Here is a 19,406-nt window from a genome sequence, read left to right on the forward strand (position 1 = left end):
CAGAGTTTTAGACTGAGGAGATTAAGTAGTTATTAGTTATAAGTATAAGTTATAAGTATAATATAATATAAGTATAAGTATAAGTATAAGTATAAGTAGTATAAATGTATAAGTACAAGTATAGTATAAGTAAAAGTACAAGTATATGTATGAGTGTGAGTATAAGCACATATATATCAAGAGTACATCATAGAGCAGATCTCTATATGATGATAGATCTCTCTATTATGTACTTTTATTTATATTAATATATATATTATATCAAGAGCTAATAATATTAATATTATTAGCTCTTGATATATATATATAAGTAAGTATATAATATAAGTGTAAATGTACAGCGGCGTGCGTGCGGTGTACCTATGTGTTGCAGAAAAACAGTTAAAGGCATTTACAGGACGCGCTATGACAATAATAGGCGAAAGAGAGTAGAGAAACATTAGGACTTGGTATTAAATACATTTCGTGTTTATTAGCGTTATATTTTATTGAAACGCTCCAAGTCATGTGGCCGCTTCGGCATATTTAGGGAGGGATATGAAAAATGGCGCATCACGCGTGCAAATAACATGAACAACATTTCGTTAACAAAATAGGCGATTGTTATACGTATTTGTTTTATAACTTCAGGTCACGTACGAGAGTCTATTTCTACCCCTTTCTCTTTTTCTTACTAACTGTCTGGTTCTCTCTTCTTCTCTCTCAATCTTTTTTCTCTTCTGGCCCCTCTATCTATTAATATATCTATGATTCTCTCTCGCTAGTTCTTTCATAGACACACAGACACACGCACACGCCACACGCACACGCGCGCGCGCGCGCACACACACACACACACACAACAACACCACACCACACACACACACACACACACACACACACACACGACACACATCACGACACCACACACACCACACACGACACACACACACACACACACAACACACACACCACACACACACACAACGCACACACACACGCACGCACGACACACCCGCACGCACGCACGCACCACACACGCATACGTGCGCAGGCAGGCATCCATAGACACGGAGAAGTCACGAAAATGCCCACAAGTATTTTTATGAAAACATTTCTATTGTTATTTAATATACATTTTTCTTCGCAGAACCAACCTTTACGGGTGAATGATTACAGGGAAAATTCGATATGAGATATGCAAAGTAAGCTGAGTCGTTTCACTCTGTTAATCAGCACCAATCCAGTATGCGTTATTCTGTTTGCTGAGACATTTATCGTGGAATAGCTGTGAATCTATAAGAGACTGGATGCTGCACGAGACCGTCGGTTCTTCCATATATATATCCATAAGCACGGTCGTAAAGTGTTACCTGCACTGGCAGTGCCTGTATAAAACATCACGTCTACATTCCATGTTCCATGCCGATATTGACGAGCGCGTATTTAATACAAATCGGGCAAACGCGGCCCGCATGTAAACAGTCTGCTCACAAAGGAGAGTGTTTACAAGGCTCTAAACGATATGGCGGTTATAAGTGTTAGCAACGTGCTCGCGTTATGAACTTGACTATTGTAGCTCTTTCAGGTCCAATAAGAGATACCGGGTCTATCAGTGGGTGCACAAGCATGAGACTGCTCGCTTTTTGTAGCGCCCTAGAGGCGGCCGACTACCGGTTCGACAGACGTTGTTTTAGTAACGCGTGCCCCAGTGTGGATTCAGTGTTCGCTCCCGCCGGTGTAACAGGCGGGACGGTGATGTCGCGTAGCAGATAACAGGTAGCACCAAAACGAAACAGAACACCGTGAGATTCGGTTAACGGTACGGTTATATAGCTTTTATTGCGTGTTACTAGTGTACAAATGATTCCCCTGCATTCGTATAGGCAGCGGCCAGCAGGCCTTCTATCGATCTCGTCTAATATTACGCGTCGCCGGTTTCGTCTTCTTCTCTCACTTCGTCCTCGCTTCGCGTGGACCTAAGCAGTCTCCCAGGTATCTCCCTCGCAGCGCTCCTAGCTCTACCTAACCAGAATGCTGTTTTCGCTGCTCTCGTTTATTCCCCCTCTCCGTTCGGCTCCGGTTTACACCTACCTAAAATCCTGTGCTTCTTCCTATCTCATCTTGCGCTTTCTCGCTCCCTCGCTTCTTCTTCCTCCTCTCCTTCGCCTTCTTCTTCTTCCTACCTAGACCTGAAAAATGCTTCTCCCTCTTTCTCTTCGTCCTCGGCTGTTCCTCTCCTTCTCCTTCTTCTTCTTCTTCTTCTTCTTCCTGACCTGAAAATAACTGCTTCTCCTCTTACTCTTCGTCCTCGGCTGCTTCCTCTCTTTCTCCTTCTTCTTCTTCTTCTTCCTAGACCTGTACCTAACTGCTTCCTTCTGCTCGGTGCCGTCTCCCTTATATACTTAGCTGGCAACACTCCCCCCCCCTACGGCTGTTTCGCTTGGGGTGCAAGCCGTACCTGGCCGTACCGTGATGACTCACCTGATGTCGCAACCCGTGGCTGGCATGGATTATTGCCTCATTTTATGCAACCCGTTTCTGAGTAAATATTCCTTGTTTTCGCCCGACAGGCAGCAGTACCAGCAGTGATAGCCTGTCCAAGATGGCGCGCCCAGGTGTCAATATTTACATGCTGTCTATATTATCCTGCCTTTAGTCTATATATATCGTGTTATTTCTCTCTATACGGTGAGTTCGGTCTATCCATCCTGATCTAGTCTACTACTCCTGTAAGTTACACACCCCCCGAAATCTCCACATTTTCATACGTGGTGTGTATATAGACACATCTTAGCTGCATCATTCACAGCGGATAACATGGTTCAACCGCTGTCCTACAAGTGTAGAATATAAGTATAAACCTTGATGAGCTGAATATCAACATAGGCAACAAAGTCATGACATTAAAAAAAGTAATATAAAATTTGATTGAATGACAAAGCTTTGACTGTTGACTGCCCATAACAGCATCTGCTATTGAAGGAATGTATTTAGGGATACAGTAATGTCCTTGATACTTTCTACCGCCACACGTAGACACGCTTAAGCTTTTAACTAAAGGCCAGTGCAAAATTCACTTCATCGCTAAATAAACTGGATGGCATATTAAACATTCTTATTTGCTTTTTTTAAACTGTCTGTGAATACTTAGAAGCGAGTCACTAACAGTCGTTTTTAATCTCTTGAGGGGTCAATAACGCTACGCAGTTGTAAATAATTCACAGACAGTTTAAAAATAGTAAAGAAGAATGTCTAACATGCCATGCAGTTTATTTAGCGATGGAGTGAATTTTGCACTGGCCTTTAGTTAAAAGCTACACAAGGCTAGGAACAAGGAAAATGAACTTGTTTGATGATAGGTGTACAGGCTAGCTTGTATTACATACTCTCGATCCGATATCAATAGAAGTGCAGCGATTTTCAGCTGCCAAACACGTGGCAAATGGTTAAAAGTAATTTCCTTTATATTCGACCTTTATTAATTTTATTTATCACATTGTCCATTATTCCTATCATTCGGCACATTGTCTATTATTTATATTATTTGTCACATTGTCCATTATTCATATTATTTGTCATATTGCTTCATTAATCGATATGAATTCTTGAAAAATTCACATGCAATATATCTCTCTCTATCTCTCTATATAATATATATATATATATATATTATATACAACTATCACTCAGTTTATCAGTTTCTTTCAAGTGACAAGAAAAAATAATCGAAATAGACATGTACCACTTCGGATAATTAACTAATGTTTAATGCATAATTTTATTTTATTTATACCCATTATCTATACATGATTACAAGGGAAATATCATTGCAGTGTACTAAGGTAACCGAGTCGTTTAACCCAGTCAATCAACACCAATATGCGTTATTTTGTTAACTTCTTTAATTGTTATTACCGTGGAATAGCTGTGATCTTATAAGGCAGTAGATGCTGCACAAGACCGTCGGTTCTGCCGACAGGGAAAGCGGTGACGCCCTCTGGTAGCTGGAATGTGAAACGCTGCAACAGGTTTGCCATGCCAGTAAACATCGTGTCGCGAGCGAGTTGCATGCTGGGACATTTTTGGAAGCCGTTACCAAACAGCATCATCTTTTTATCCGGTGCCACGACGACTCATCTCATGTTCTCATCCAGATACCGGTACCTAGACGGGTCAAACTTCTGTGGCTGTGGAAAATTAATGGGATTCATGGCTATCTTGGCGTGGTTGGCCATTAGAACGGTATCCTTTGGTATATCAAAGCCTCCTAATGTGGTATCACACAACGCGCCACGTACACCAGGCATCGGGATGATCATTGCTACACGCTGAATCTCCCAAAGCGTAGCCTCCAAGTAGGGCATGTTGCGGTGATCATTCGTCGTCGGCGCCCTGCCGCTGCCGACAACCTCGTCGATCTCAGCCTGCAGCTTCTTCTGCACGTCTGGATTCTGCACGAGCAGCTGAATGCGCCAGATGGTGTTAGCAGTGGTAGTATCAAACCCGGCGGCCTGTACGTCGTCTAAAACCGAACAGATATCTGTGTCGGACACCATCAGCTTGCCCGTCTGCTGCTGATTAGCAGGTGGTCGAGAAAATCGCGCGGACTGGACTCGTTCAACGTCTGTCGGTGTTCTTCGAGTAATTTCATGTGCCAGTCAATCATCCTTTGTACGAGTCCCTTTATTTCTTTGACTTCAGCGCTGGTAATGTAGGCGAGCGATGGGAACCAGTCCACAAGCAGACATGATCCTAGCGCCAAACTTGAAATAAAACGGTACATGTTAAACGTTAACGAGCTCTTTCTCTACCTCTCTTTTTTTATTTTCCTGCCCTCCCTTTCTTTTTTAGTCCCTCCATCCCTCTCTCTTCATCTGCATATTGTTCTATCCAGCCCTCCCTCCTCCCTTTCTTCCTGCATATATGCGGTCGCTCTCTCATTCCTCTACTTCTCCCTCGACAGTTTCCTCGTTTCCTATTCTAATTTCAATCTCTTTCCTTTGCTATCTTATCTCTGTTTCTTTCTCCTACAATATATTTCTCGCTGTCTATCCTTTTCTCTCGCTCTTTCTTCCCCATCTCTTTTTATTAATTACTGCACTTCACTTATATCTAGTAACTTTCTAGTAGACAACGTAGATACGAACCTGCGAGAAAACGTGGCCGCCCATTTCAAGTACTGCTTGTCTCGCTGTTGGAATATTTTCCCATAAAGCAACATTCCGATGATTTTGACGTAACAGATCTCGATCACGTGATGTGGGTCAAACGGTTTACCATTTTCACTAGCGACGTCCTGCATTAGCAACGCGACTTTACTCGCAATAATCGTGTTAAACTTCTCAGCGACTCTAGGAATGGTAGGATTCAAAGCCGCGCGCACCAGTTTGATTTTCTTGCGTTGCATGTCGGAAGCTCGTGTGAATCCTACACCGTAGTTTTGGTTGCCAGTCTGTCCCAACTTATAGGATAAAAGGTCGGGCCGGTCGGCAAAGATGTGTCCCTTCTCTACGATTGCCTCCGCAAATGTTTCGTAAGTGTTGACAACAACTGCGCGCTTCTGGCCCAAGTTTAGACTGAATATATTTCCGTATCGCTCCGCCATCTTGGTTAAAAAGATCTCCGGTCGGTTGCCGAATTCGAACATGCTGCCGACGACGGGCCACCCGCTGGGGCCGGACGGTGGATTACCCCGCCAGCGGTTTGGTCTCAGTAGCAAGTAGCCAAGAAGCAGGACAAGAGCCACGAGAATCAAGTTCATAGGCGCGAGCCACGTTGCCACACTTACAACAGCCATCGTTAGAGCCTTGTGAACACTGTCCTATGTGAGCAGCTTGTTTATATGCAGTGCTGCCTTTGCCGCGGGCTGCAATAATTACCCACTCGTCAAGCATGAGGGACATAGTAATATAGGCGAGATATCTCCCCCCACGCACTGTCAGTGTAGCTGCACTTCGAAAATGTTTATGGATTTATATATAGAGATGTCACATCACGCGTGCAAATAGAATAAACAAATTCGTCAGTAAAATTGGCAATTATTATAAGTATTCTTGCATAGCTTCAGGTCGAGAAAAATCGCGCGGACTAGACTCATTCAATGTCTGCCGGTGTTCCTCGAGTAATTTCATGTGCCAATCTATCATCGTTCGTACGAGTCCTTTTATTAATTCTTTGAGACTTTACCGCTGGTAATGTAGCTGAGCGATGAAAACCAGTCTACAGCAGACATGATCCTAGTTCCAATCTTGAAGTATAAGGGTATACGTTACACGTTACCGACCTCTTTCTCTCCCTCTTTTTCTCTTTTTCCTGCCCTGTTTCTTCCTCCCTCCCTTCACTTCTCCCCCTCTGTTTCTCCTTTTATCCTGCACTCCTTCTCCCTTCCTTTCTTCCTCTTATTCGCGCTCGCTCTCTCATTCCTCTACTTCTCCCTCAACGGTTTCTTCGTTTCCTTTTAAAATTCCCTACACTTTTCATTGCTATCTTTTCCGCCCTTGTCTCTGGCTCTTTCTCATACCATCTATCCTCATCCCTATCTCGGTCTATGTGTGAATTTGGTCTTCTCTTTGTCTATGCATCGATACACGCTCCTCCCTCCCTATCTATCGCTATTTCTATCTTCTTCTCTTTCAGTCTCGACACATCTGCAAAGTCCCATCTCTCTTTTTCTCTTTCTCTCTGTCTGTCTCGTTCCCTCGCACATTCTCCCCCATCTCTCTTGTCATAATTATTGCATTTTACATATATCTAATAAACTAATATTAGACAACGTAGACACGAACCTGCGAGCAAACGTGGCTGTCCATTTGAAGTACTGCTCGTCTCGCTGTTGGAACATTTTCCCATATATTCACAAACCGATAATGTTGACGCAACAGAAGTCGATCACGTGATGTGGGTTGAACGTTTAGAATCGTTTCTAATTTCCAGCGACATAGTCGCACGATATTTCATAATTAGCCAATGACAGACGTAGGTAATGTTTTCATCGGCACGCGACAAAAACATTTCGTAACAAAATTTGTCTGCTCTGCTGTCGTGAAATGGCGTCTATCGAACAAATAATTCCAGGCGTTCAGGGAAATTCTGCTTTGTATGATCTGGGGCATCCGTCGTACAAGGATGGCAAGTTAAAAGAAAATATTTGGATATCATTGGCACAGGAGCTCGAAATCAATGGTAAGGCCATGTAACTTTAATAAGCAATAGCAGAAGGAGTTTACGTCGCTTGTTTATATCCGCCGTTGCGTAGCGAAAAAGCAGACGAACGCTAGTCGTTAACGCTGCAGTGTGGCTGGGCCAGTCGCTGCGATTTTGACGATCGAACGTTAAGGTTGGTCGTTGTCGCTTCAGTGTGTCTTGGCCTTTAGCAACGCGACTTCAGTCGTTCTAATCGTGTTAAACTTCTCAGCGACTCTAGGAATGGCCAGATTCAAAGCCGCGCGCACCACATTGATTTTCTTGCGTTGCATGTCGGATGCTCGTGTGAATGCCTCACCGAGACTTCTACAGCCTCCTATTGCTTAAAAGAGAAAAGGTCGGGCCGGTCGGCAAAGATGTGTCCTTTCTCTATGATAGCCTCTGCCCACGTTTCGTAAGTGCTGACAACAACTGCGCGCTTTTGGCCTAAGTTCAAACTGAATATGTTCCCGTATCGCTCCGACATCTTGATTAAAAAGATCTCCGGTCGCTTGCCAAGTTCGACCATGCAACCGACGACGGGCCAGACTTACCCCGCAAGCGGTTTGGTTTGAGTAGCCAGTGGCCAAGAAGCAGGGCTAGAGCAACAATCGTCAGGTTCATAGGGGTGACCCACGTTGCCACACTTACAACAGCCATCGTTAGAGCCTTGAAGTTGTGAACCCTCTCCTAGGTGAGCATATAGTGTCTATGCAGTGGTGTCTTTGCCTATGGTGGTATTAAATACCCACTCGTCAAGCACGCGGTGCAAAGTAATATAGACGTGATGTTTTATCCGGGCGTCGTCAGTGCGACTGCACTTTTAGAAGTAGGAAAATTGGCGCACCACGCGTACAAAGAGTATGAACAAATTTAGTAACGAAATAGGCGATTATTATAGGTATTTGTTTATAACTTCTATTCTTGTCTATTTCTCCGCTCGCTCCCTCTTCTCTTGTTAACTAACTCACTGGTTCTCTATCTCCTTGTTTCTCTCTCTTTCTTTCTCATTCTGTTCCTCAAACTATCTATAGATCTAGGTATCTCTCTCGCTCGTTCTTTAACACACACACACACACACACACACACACACACACACACACACACACACACACACCACACACACACTCACACTCACACTTACACACATATAACACACACACACACACACACACACACACACACACACACACACACACACACACACACAACACACACACACAGTGGGTAGTCGAGTCGCGCCCCCGAGTCCGAGTCCGAGTCCGCCACCCCCGAGTCCGAGTCGAGTCGAGTCCGCACCCCCGAGCCGAGTCCGAGTCCGCGCCACCCGAGTCCGAGTCCGAGTCCGAGTCCACACCACCCGAGTCCGAGTCCGAGTCCAGTTTGATAAAAAAGGGAAAAATCGGAAAAGGGAAAAAATCGCGAAAAAGGGAAAAAGGGACTAAGGAAAAGATCGCAAACAGTGCATCGCTAGACATTCGAAAGTGTATAGCGATGTTTCACGTGACGTCATAGATCAGGTCACGTGTATTTGTTATGTGTTGTGGTTGCAGAGCGAAGCGTGCTGCTTGACATTTACAGATGAATGACACTTGTTCTGATAAAAAGCGCTGTGTATGTAGTGCACGTACACGTGCGTGCTGCTGGTGCGTGCGTGTGCACGTACAGTACACGTGCGTGCATGCGGTGCGTGTGTGCGTGCGTGCGTTCGTGTGAACTTACACGTGCGTGCGCTGCGTGCGTGTGCACGTACACGTGCGTGCGTCCGTGCGTGCGTGTGCACGTTACACGTTGCGTGCATGCGTGCGCGTGCACGTACACGTGCGTGCGTGCGGTGTACGTACACGTGCGCTGCATGCGTGCGTGCGTGCGTGTGTGCGCGCGTGTGCAGGTACACGTTTGTGGTGCGTGTGGCGTGTGCATGCTGTGCGTGCGTGCGTACGTGCGCTGTGTGTGCAGGTACACGTGCGTGCGCTGCGTGCGTGGTGTGCACGTACACGTGCGTGCATGAGGTGTGTGTGTGTGCACGTACGCGTGCGTGCGTGCGTGCGTGCGTGCGTGTGTACGTACACGTGCGTGCGTGTGAACTTACACGAGCGTGCGTGCGTGCAGCGTCCGTGTGTGTGCACGTACACGTGCAGCGTGCGTGCATGCGTGTGCAGGTACACGTTGTCGTAGGCGTGCTGCTGCGTGCGTGCGTGTGCGCGTGTGCAGGTACACGTGTGTGCATGTGTGCGTGCGTGCGTACGTGCGTGTGTGTGCTACACGTAGTGCGGCGCGTGCCTGCGTGTGCACGTACACGTGCGTGCGTGCGTGCGGCTGCGTGCGTGCGTGCGTGTGCACGTACACGTGCGTGTATGCGTGCGTGTGTGCTCGTGCGTGCGGTGCGTGTGGTTGTGCGCGCTGTGCACGTAGACGTGCGTGCGTGCGGTGTGCGTGTGCACGCTACACGTGCGTGCATGCGAGCGTGCGTGCGTGTGCACGTACACGTACACCTGCGTGCATGAGTGTGTGCGTGCGTGTGCACGTACACGTGCGTGCGTGCGTGCGTGTGCTGTATCGAACAATATCACGCATCTGCTTGCTGCAACTGCGCATGAAAACACAGAGACACGAGTCATACGAAACGTGTCAAAGTAACGGATCCATTCTGTTTTTACCACGAATGACATGGCTTGTTGACACCAATTAGAGAGTGCTAGTACCTTCGAAGTGTAGAAGAAGAGAAAGAGTGTAGGAAAAGCGCAAAAGGGACGAGTGACAGCAGATTCAAACCAAAGGGACAAGAATCTTAATCGAGCCATTGAAAACGTTACAAGATTTGGCCGTGTATCTAGAAACCTAAGAAGTTTAGTTTAAATTCTTGTAAACTGCGTCGTGTTACAATATGTACAGTTGTGTACTATGTATGTAGTGCCTCGAGCCGGCCTCGACCCGAGTCTCGAGTCGGAGGGCTCGAGTCCGAGTCCGAGTCGAGTCATTGCACTCCGAGGCCAAGACCGGACCGCAGACCAAGGAAACGGTCTCGAGGCCGGTCTCGAGGCCAAGACCGCCTCGAGACCTACAACTCTCACACACACACACACACACACACACACACACACACACACACACACACACACACACACACACACACACACACACACACACACACACACACACACACACACACACACACACACACACACATATATCACGATGATCAGATTTGCCTCTGAAAGCTGGATGACTTCTTGGTAACACAGTAAAATCTATTGCGTTAACCGATAACTGATTGCTGTTTGCATAAACGTTTCAAGAAAACATGCGTGTGCGGTGTGGTACGTTCCTTTAATCGAAGGGCAGGAATCCAAAAACATGCCGTGGTTACATGGTTTACAAACTATAAATTAAAACTCAAAATCATTGAAAATTGAATGATGTCATTTAGCTGTTACCAGGATGCATATGAATGTATTTGTGGTAATGCGGTAAATTTCTGTGGGAAATTTACAGGGCGTATATAAAATCGTAACGCGACAAATCAATATGGGCAAAATTTATGAAACTAATACAAGCTTCCATAACAGTTTACGCGAGCTATGGTTTTCATACCGTCATTAAACTTCTGTGAAAACGCAGTTAAACACGTACTGTATAATTATATTGGAACATATACTGTACTCATCCTATCACTAATTGTACGATCATAATTCTCATAGATCAAACTATTTTAAAATGCCACTATACGGACATCTTTAGAATATTAGGTATAATTAAAATACAGTCGAACTAGATTTTGCGTTTAATAGCTTGTTACACGGCTTGGCCGGAGGCGCGGCGATAAAAACATCCAATATAACACCTACGCATTACGTCATCGCCGACTAATCACGGAGCGACTATCTCACTGCTTCATTATCCATCGCATTTTTTTTCACAAAGCGCTTATCGCTTTTTAATCATTTTTAAGCACTGCGATTTATTTTGCGTGTAATTTAACGCCTAGTTGGTACTAACCGTCAGGGTTTTCCGGTCATTTCCATCCGTGTAAATGTCGTCGAAGTAGGACGCGGAATCAGAGAGTAGTGATCCGCCTGACATGGGAGGTCGGTCCTTGGATAAGTAGGATCCGGGCATCATAGCTAGCTCATCTCTGGGACCAGGGTGAACGGATGGTGCGCCTGTAGCAACACTCGCGTTTATTATTATCATTATTATTATTATTATTATTATTATTATTATCATCAGCAGTAACAGTAGTAGTAGTAGTAGTAATAGCAGCAGTAGCTAGTATTAGTAGTAGTAGTAGCAGTAGCAGTAGCAGTAGCAGTAGCAGTAGCAGTAGCAGTAGCAGTAGCAGTAGCAGTAGCAGTAGCAGTAGCAGTAGCAGTAGCAGTAGCAGTAGCAGTAGCAGCAGCAGCAGTAGTAGTAGTAGTAGTAGTAGTAGTAGTAGTAGCGCGAAATACAAAAAACTGCAATTATATGTACATTCAGTGACGTAGGACGGTCTACACAAAATTCCACATGTATGACTGTAACACATGGTGAAGATGGACTTGGAAAACCCCACACATTTGTTATAAATCAAGTATCTCGGTGGATTTTCATGACGTCGATATGGCTAGGTTGTATATTACATCGGTATGGTCGTATTTAGTAATAGCAACAATAACTGAACTGAAAAATGGTCCTATACTTGCTCCACGGCACACGATGATTAGTTACATTATGATCATCGCAGCGCTGACACAAATTAGCAACCAATTAGCGATAATAGCGACAGGAACAGCGCGTGCTAGCCCACGGTTGCTCACACTCAACTATTTATTATGCCTATTATAATTCACAGCACGATCTCTATATCGCAGCTAAATCCTCTCACATTGCATATTATATTCCTGTGTGATTCGGGATCGCGGCAGGGTAATGGCGCCCATGCCTGGCAAACCCTATACAAAACCCGTAGCAGGAAGCGTTGCAGGAAAACAGATCCGCCATTTGTTCCGCCATTGCTTCGCAGCTGACATCGCACTACATATCGTCACGAACATAGTATTGATGCAGTGAAGACAAGGCAACCGCAAAACTGCACCAAATACTATATTCATGACGACGTAGTGCTGTATGATATCCCGCTCATGCATGCATGCACCTGTCGGCTGACAGCGATGTCGGTCACCATCGCCCACGGGAAGCTTGTCAGAATTCGGACGCATCAGACGAGCAGTTCACGTCAGAGCCATGAAATGAGGTCCTAAACTCCACCCATAGCACTGACGCAGCTGACTCGCCAGCGACTACCATAATTTATCTAGAATAATTTCTCTATACTATAACAACTACCCTATCTTCTCATTTGCCCGCGGGGATAAGTTATTAGAATCTCAGACGTCCAATTGCCGGCGGCTGCCCCTGATATGATGGATAGGAATTAACGCGGGCGGACTATACACACGCGCACACACGTCTGCAGGCGAACGAATACCAGTCGGACATGCACACGTACCGGCACGCACGCGGACACACTTACATGTCCGCGAGCAAACACCACAGGAAACGCATATGCACATGCACACACATACACACGCACACGCACACACACATGCACACACATAGGGGAACCCGGGGCAAAGTTGGCCAAAACGCTGTGAAAGAGCGAGACAAAGTGAAATGTTTGGCTCTAATCCTTTGGCTTAGGACAAGAACTAACAGGCGGTACAACAAAGTTAATTTAAAAAACGACTTTATTGAAATATACAAAATTATAAAATTTATAAATATTTCATTTTGCCCCAGACTCCCGGGGCAAAGTGAAACCTGTTATGGGGCAAGGTGGAATGTCATTTTACTCCATGTATATTGTGTCAAAAATGTTGCGTCCTCTTTCAGTGTCTAACTCTGAACATCAAATTCATAGTTGCGTACCATTTTGCCTAAAATATGAAAGAAAAATGCCATTATAGGACGCTTATTCAATAATTAAGTCTAGGGAAGACACAGTTATGCCAATGTTACCGAGTTAGGTGTTAAAATGATGCAAAGACAGACATAGGCCTACCTGAGTACTAATTCAGATCATAATAAATAATCTGATAATAATGATATACATTTAGGCCTATCAAATAAGGCCGGGGCAAAGTGGAACCCTGTTCCACTTTGCCCCATCCACTTTGCCCCGAAGACATGATAGTTTCTAGACATGTGGCGTTACGCTGTGCAGACAACTACGCAAAGAATGTCATTATGCATATGGCACACATAGGCCTTAGATTCAACAAAATAGCCTACATAAGAATTCCACAAGATGACAGTGATTTAGCAGATGATTCATTTTTAAGAAATAACCGTTTAAACACATAAAAAACAGACTTTCGTCCAAAAAAATTTACAGCTGATTCATGCAAATGGCATCCATCAAAAACGATGCATCATCAACTGAGCTTCTAATGAAAACAGTCACAGATAGATGGGGGCATCAACATAGATATGCTGAGACAATTCCACTTTGCCCCGTGTTCCGCTTTGCCCCGGGTTCCCCTACACATACACACGCACACGCATACGCACGCGCGCACACACACACGCTCGCACGCGCAGCGCCAGAGAAAATTCGAAGATATATATGGTAAATTAAATGCCGTTACACTCAGAGCACTCGGTTCTCTTTGTAAAAGGCTCGAAATTTCTTCAGGCAATTTGACATTAAAATCGAATCAGCTTCAGGTAGGCACAGCAGTTTGACATTGTTTGCATCGGTGGTACAAAGAAACCAACATGAATTTAAACGATCAAAAATATTTTTGTGATCGCGCATGGCTACTCGTGCATAAAACCCGTGAGTACTTGACAAAGGTAGAAGTAAAAATGTCTGAGTGTTCGTTAGCCATTTCCTTTCAATGCCTGATTGCATGTGTAATCGGGCAGCCTTGCTAGAATGATCCTACTACGTGTCTCAGTGATTCAGTGATTCGAGAAACTCTTAAAGGTCATTATCTACACGATTCATAGATTTAGCACAATTCTCATTACGGTGTATAGCATCTCTTTGCAGTTGACCTTATGAATGTTAATTGGGTTTAGTCACGTTTCGATCGCGCTGTGTGTGACTATTGCTCATTTATCAATCGCTGCAATTTTCCCGTTAAACGATTGCTAAGCGATTTTTCATAAGAATATAAAATTAGTGATGCTTAACTAAAACAATATGGTGTCACATAATACGACATGGTTTTTCATTTAGATTTGTATTGCGTGTTTTTATCAATCACGGGTACAAGCATTTACAGCTCTAAAGTGGCAGGCTAAAGGTACACACATCCACAAAATTAGCGAGTAGAAATGAGAAACGCGTAATACCATACTGCGTGTCATATCATTCACTCCTTCCTATATAATAAACCATATATAACTCCTATATAACTAACCAACCCATTATTATACTGTAACACCGTAGCATCAAACCATGATTTGAAACGATGGAAAATGAACGGAGGACACACACCTCATACCTATACAATAAAATCAACCAACTAACCCATTTTCATACTGTAACACTGTAACATCAAACTATGATTTGAACGAGGGAGATCGAATTAACGGAGCACACAAACCGCGACCATGCTCTCGCGACTCCATTTTTATAGTTAAAAGTAATTGACTCACCGCTAAGCAGTACGACTTCCTGTGTTCGATTCACCGATCCGTACCGATTCGTGACACTGATCGTATAGTTTCCGTTGTGCTTCACAATGTTGCTCTGAAATCCCAGATAGCCTGGCGGCGTACAAAGGAAGATATTGCTCACAATCCCGGTAAGAAAATTCGCTTGGTGCAAATACACATTTAAGCATCTTTACAGGGTAAGATCAACATGTGAGAGTGTGTGTGCTTTCGAGCGTGCGTGTGTGCGTGTGTGTGCCTACGAGCGTGCGCGTGTGCGCGTGTGTGCTTGCGTACGGTGGCCCATATAAACATCTGCAACTTCATTTGAACGCAACACATGTTTGCAAGTACGCACGTAAACAAGTTGGCAAAGCAACTAATTATCGAAGCAAATACAAGTTTCCTAAACGGAAATAGGTGGCAGCACTATCGCCCCCCTCCCCCTACCCCCTACCCCCTCACCCACCACCAATTTCCGTTTTGCAATTTGCTGTGTGCTTGCTTACTTGTGTTTGCGTACATGCGTACATGCGTGCTTGCGTGCTTGTGTTTTGTTTATGTGGGCCACCGTACGCAAGCACACAAACGCACACGCGCACGCTCGCAGGCACACACACGCACACACGCACGCTCGAAAGCACACACACGCTCACATGCACGCAAGGAAACATACACATACGCACATGCACTCATATATTAACTAAAGATCCAACTATCAGGTCGCCACACGGTCACAGAACGGGCAATTATTATATCATGACAAGGAAAAATTCGAAACCACATTGTTCGGAAGAACTCCCAGCAGTGTACATAACTGCAAAACCACGCAATAGAAAAAACACAGATGCTGATGTTTCAGCAAACACAGAAAAATCACAGAAAAATCACAAAAACAGAAAAATCATCAAACCCATCCGCTATTATTCAAGCTATTATAACATTATATATACGCACCTCTGATGACATTGATGTCCACCTGGCGTGCGTACGTTCTATCGAGGGGGTTCTTGCCTTTCGCTAACCGCCGGCCGTCTCTAAACCATTCGATCACCGGCATCGGATTCCCAACGACAGCGTATTCTATGCAGGCGATCAAGTCGCAGTTCGTGCTTGGTTCATTCAGCATGATAATCTGAGGCGGGCCTGGCGGACATATACCATTCATTATTTTGCAAAAATTACCATTCTTCCGCGTGTCCTTTTCGGACTGCCCTATTTATTCGAATGGCAAAGAACACGAAACTCTATATTCGGTCGTTGACTTTATATTGATCTAATCGATGGTGCCATTATGAATAATGTAGATGAATAATATGAATGGATATCCCGAGGGGGAGAGGATACAAATCCACTCCTCGCCTGCCTCATCATGTTCTCATATCTGTTACCAATTATACACAACCAATCTTTGTATATTCCGCACAGAACTGTCTGGACGTTAGTCGTAAATCTGTGGCATGCAGGCTGCTGCTCTGACTATCGTTTGACGCTCTGTATGCATGGCGTTGAAACTGACGACACCACGACTCTTGTCGCTCGACTCTTCTCTTACCGGAGACGTTGAGGCGAAACGTGCCCTCCTGCTTGCCGACGATGTTCTTGGCGATGCACGTGACGTAACCGTTGTCTCTGACGGTGACGTTGGCGATGATCAGCGTCGTGCGCGTGCCGTTGCGTCGCTGCTCGGCGTCTAGCGTCAGCTCCGTCGTTATATTGTGCAGACTCCACTCGACGGTCGGCGCGGGTGTGCCAGCACTGTCACACGTCACCGTCACGCTGTCGCCCTCTCTCACGCTCACGATCTCGTCCGAGAGACTCACGGTCGGCTGGTCTGCAAAGAGACGCCGAAGATATAGTTGTGGAAACACCCACCAGGCTTGTTATACATACATAGAAACAGAGAGCTTAAACCTACTTATTTTATCGTGATTGCGTATTTATGTTATTACATTTCTTACGTTAGTTAACTAATCATTTCTCTATGCTGTTACGACAGACATGTCTTGTCTTCAGTTTGTTAACAAAAACCGGCAACAGCTATGATTGTCCCATAAGTTTTTTAACGACTTAAAGAGATCAGTCTAGCCGTTGCGTTAATGGCGACACGAAAACTCGGTTTGTGGTAGAGTAGCTTTCTATAGGAGTGAGTTTCTTTGTAGTACTCTAGGCCGTGTATATGCCCGCATTTCCCACGAACTAATTCTGTTTTAGGCTCATAAACATAGCTTTCTCGATTTTGCGCGCGATATCGCGTTCTCGACTTCAGCTTCACCATGGACACGTGTACTTTTGGGTACATGTCACATAAACATGAAACCGTTTATGATTTTCTATAACGGGCGCCTACGAGAAAAAATCCGTATTCCCTAGATTCGATGAATCCCGTGAGCTACCTAGTTGGTTTAGCTCTTGTCATGAATGTGATGAATGTGTTAGCAGTATAGTTTATCTTTGAATACGCCGCAGATATGGTGTTTATCTAGGCTCCAGGCTGTAAAATAACGACGTAACATGATAACGACGAGAAATCTAATAACATATACAAAGCAACGCCGCGCTTGATATGCAGTCCTCGCTCGCCGCGGGAATTCCCTCGTCTAAACTTTCAGAAAATGTTACGCGAGCGTATATTCATATACGGTGTTCGGCGCGCGTGTGAAATAGCTGAATAAATGATTCGATTATACATGTCGAATATATAGCGAGATGATAGCTATACGACGACCAGATGCGGTGCCATGTTATTTGAGGTGTGAACATGGGATGTTATATAGCGTGGGACGTGAAATGTCCGCGAATATTAACGCTAGCATGGGAAACGTTTTAAGCGGTCAGTCGGCGGTTTTGCGGTTAGTGTGATTCGCGATTCCACTCTCCAATTTAAGTTTAGAGCGCGTAAACATCTTGTATTTCCCCAATAAAGTTTGTTTTTTGCTTCGAACCTTTCACGGTTTTAGGCCTCTCCGCTTTCGAATTGCGTTAAGCGGGCAGCACACTTCAACATTTTCGTTGCTCGTACAGGCAATTTTCGTGGTCGCCACAAAAATGGCCAAGTGTGCGGGGGCCGGCAACGACCACTCACCACGGAAATTTAGTGGTGACCACGAGTTGCCGAGAATCAAACTGGTTTGATTTCTCACCACGAAAATTGCTCGTGGTGGCAACTTGTGGTGAAGTGTGCTGTGACGCGGCAACGACCACAAAAATTGCCGACCACGAAAATTGCCTGTACGACCAACGAAAATGGTGACGTGTGCTGCCAGCTTAACGTGTGGGTCAAATTACGTAGTTTAGGTATTAAATGTTAATTATGTTACGAAGTCTAAAACGCCAATTATACGTTAGTCACGTTTTCTTCACCTATAGTCTACCTGTCCCGATTTATCGTGCGTGTGACCCTTGTTCCATGTTGCAAGGTCAAGTGTGAGACCGTGGTTACATATCGGAATACTTACCAATGGTGAGAAGATACAAATGAGAAATGGTATTATCTTCTAAAGGTGAGAAAGGGGTAAACAATTTTACCATGAACCTTCGGATGATTGAGAATGACTGAGATTCGGGGTGACGCATCAGTACCCTCTTATTATTAGAGTTGTTGTGCATATAGAAGTCGGTGAGCGTTGGTGGTTACAAAATTTCGTAGTCGGAAAACATGCGCGGTCTTTCATTTAATCAGAGTTTAGGCCAATATTGGCAACGCACAAACGAACACCGCGTATACGCCTGCTTCGTGCAGCCTTATTCCCTCTATCAGAAGAATGCAGGTCAGACAATTAGGATAAAAAGCGCGAAAGGGAAGCCTTGATGTAAGATTGCATTCACTTTGTTGATGAAATAGAAGCTTTATAGCCGACGGACCGAGTTATATAAAAGACAGTAATAACATTCTATCAAGAGTCCATAATAGACATTTCTATTATGGACTCTTGACTCTATTAAACTTTTTGTTGTCGCCATCGTTGGTATATCCATGGCTGTGTGTGTTATTGTCGTTGTATAGTTTTCGTAGTCGTCGTCGTCGCCATTTTCGACGTCGTCGTCGTCATTGTCGTCGTCGTCGTCGTCGTCATTGTCGTCGTCGCCTCCGTAGTAAAGGGTGAATGTCATTGACATCGGTGAGTACATAATGCATCACGAAGTAGCTGTGATGTAAGGTTAATAGCGACTAATATTATTCCAGTAGTGGGAATATTCGATCCGCCTCAATCAGAGAATAAATGAAGATGAGTCTTATGTCTCTCTCTCTCTCTCTCTCTCTCTCTCTCTCAGACAGATACCCCGGGAACAATTACCCCCGGACATTTACCCCCGGACATTCCCCCCCCGGACAATTACCCCCTGAGACAATCACCCCGAACAATTACCCCCCGCGACATTACCCCCGCGACAATCACCCCCGCGACAATTACCCGACATTTAACCCCCGGACATTTACCCGGACAATCACCCCCGACAGTTTAGACCCCAGACATTTACCCCCGGACAATTATTCCCCGGACATTTACCCCCGGCATCACCCCGGATATTTACCCCCTGACAATTACCCCCTCCCGGGAATTTAACCCCGGACATTACGCAGCGAACATTATGAAGAG

The 19,406-nt window shown here is 44.9% G+C and overlaps 1 protein-coding gene across 1 annotated transcript in view; it reads right to left on the reverse strand.

Annotated features, from left to right (window-relative positions):
• Positions 1–19,406, reverse strand: part of LOC106807665 (NT-3 growth factor receptor-like) — a 44,873-nt gene that overhangs the window by 21,348 nt on the left and 4,119 nt on the right. The window contains exons 5-8 of the mRNA XM_014810079.1: positions 16,361–16,639; positions 15,763–15,951; positions 14,809–14,919; positions 11,164–11,327 (exon numbers count right to left, since the gene is read on the reverse strand). Coding sequence (XP_014665565.1) covers positions 11,164–11,327; positions 14,809–14,919; positions 15,763–15,951; positions 16,361–16,639 — 743 coding nt within the window. The remainder of the gene's footprint in view (positions 1–11,163; positions 11,328–14,808; positions 14,920–15,762; positions 15,952–16,360; positions 16,640–19,406) is intronic.

Source organism: Priapulus caudatus, unplaced genomic scaffold (assembly GCF_000485595.1).
Source record: "Priapulus caudatus unplaced genomic scaffold, Priapulus_caudatus-5.0.1 Scaffold228, whole genome shotgun sequence".
Lineage (NCBI taxonomy): Eukaryota > Metazoa > Priapulida > Priapulimorpha > Priapulimorphida > Priapulidae > Priapulus > Priapulus caudatus.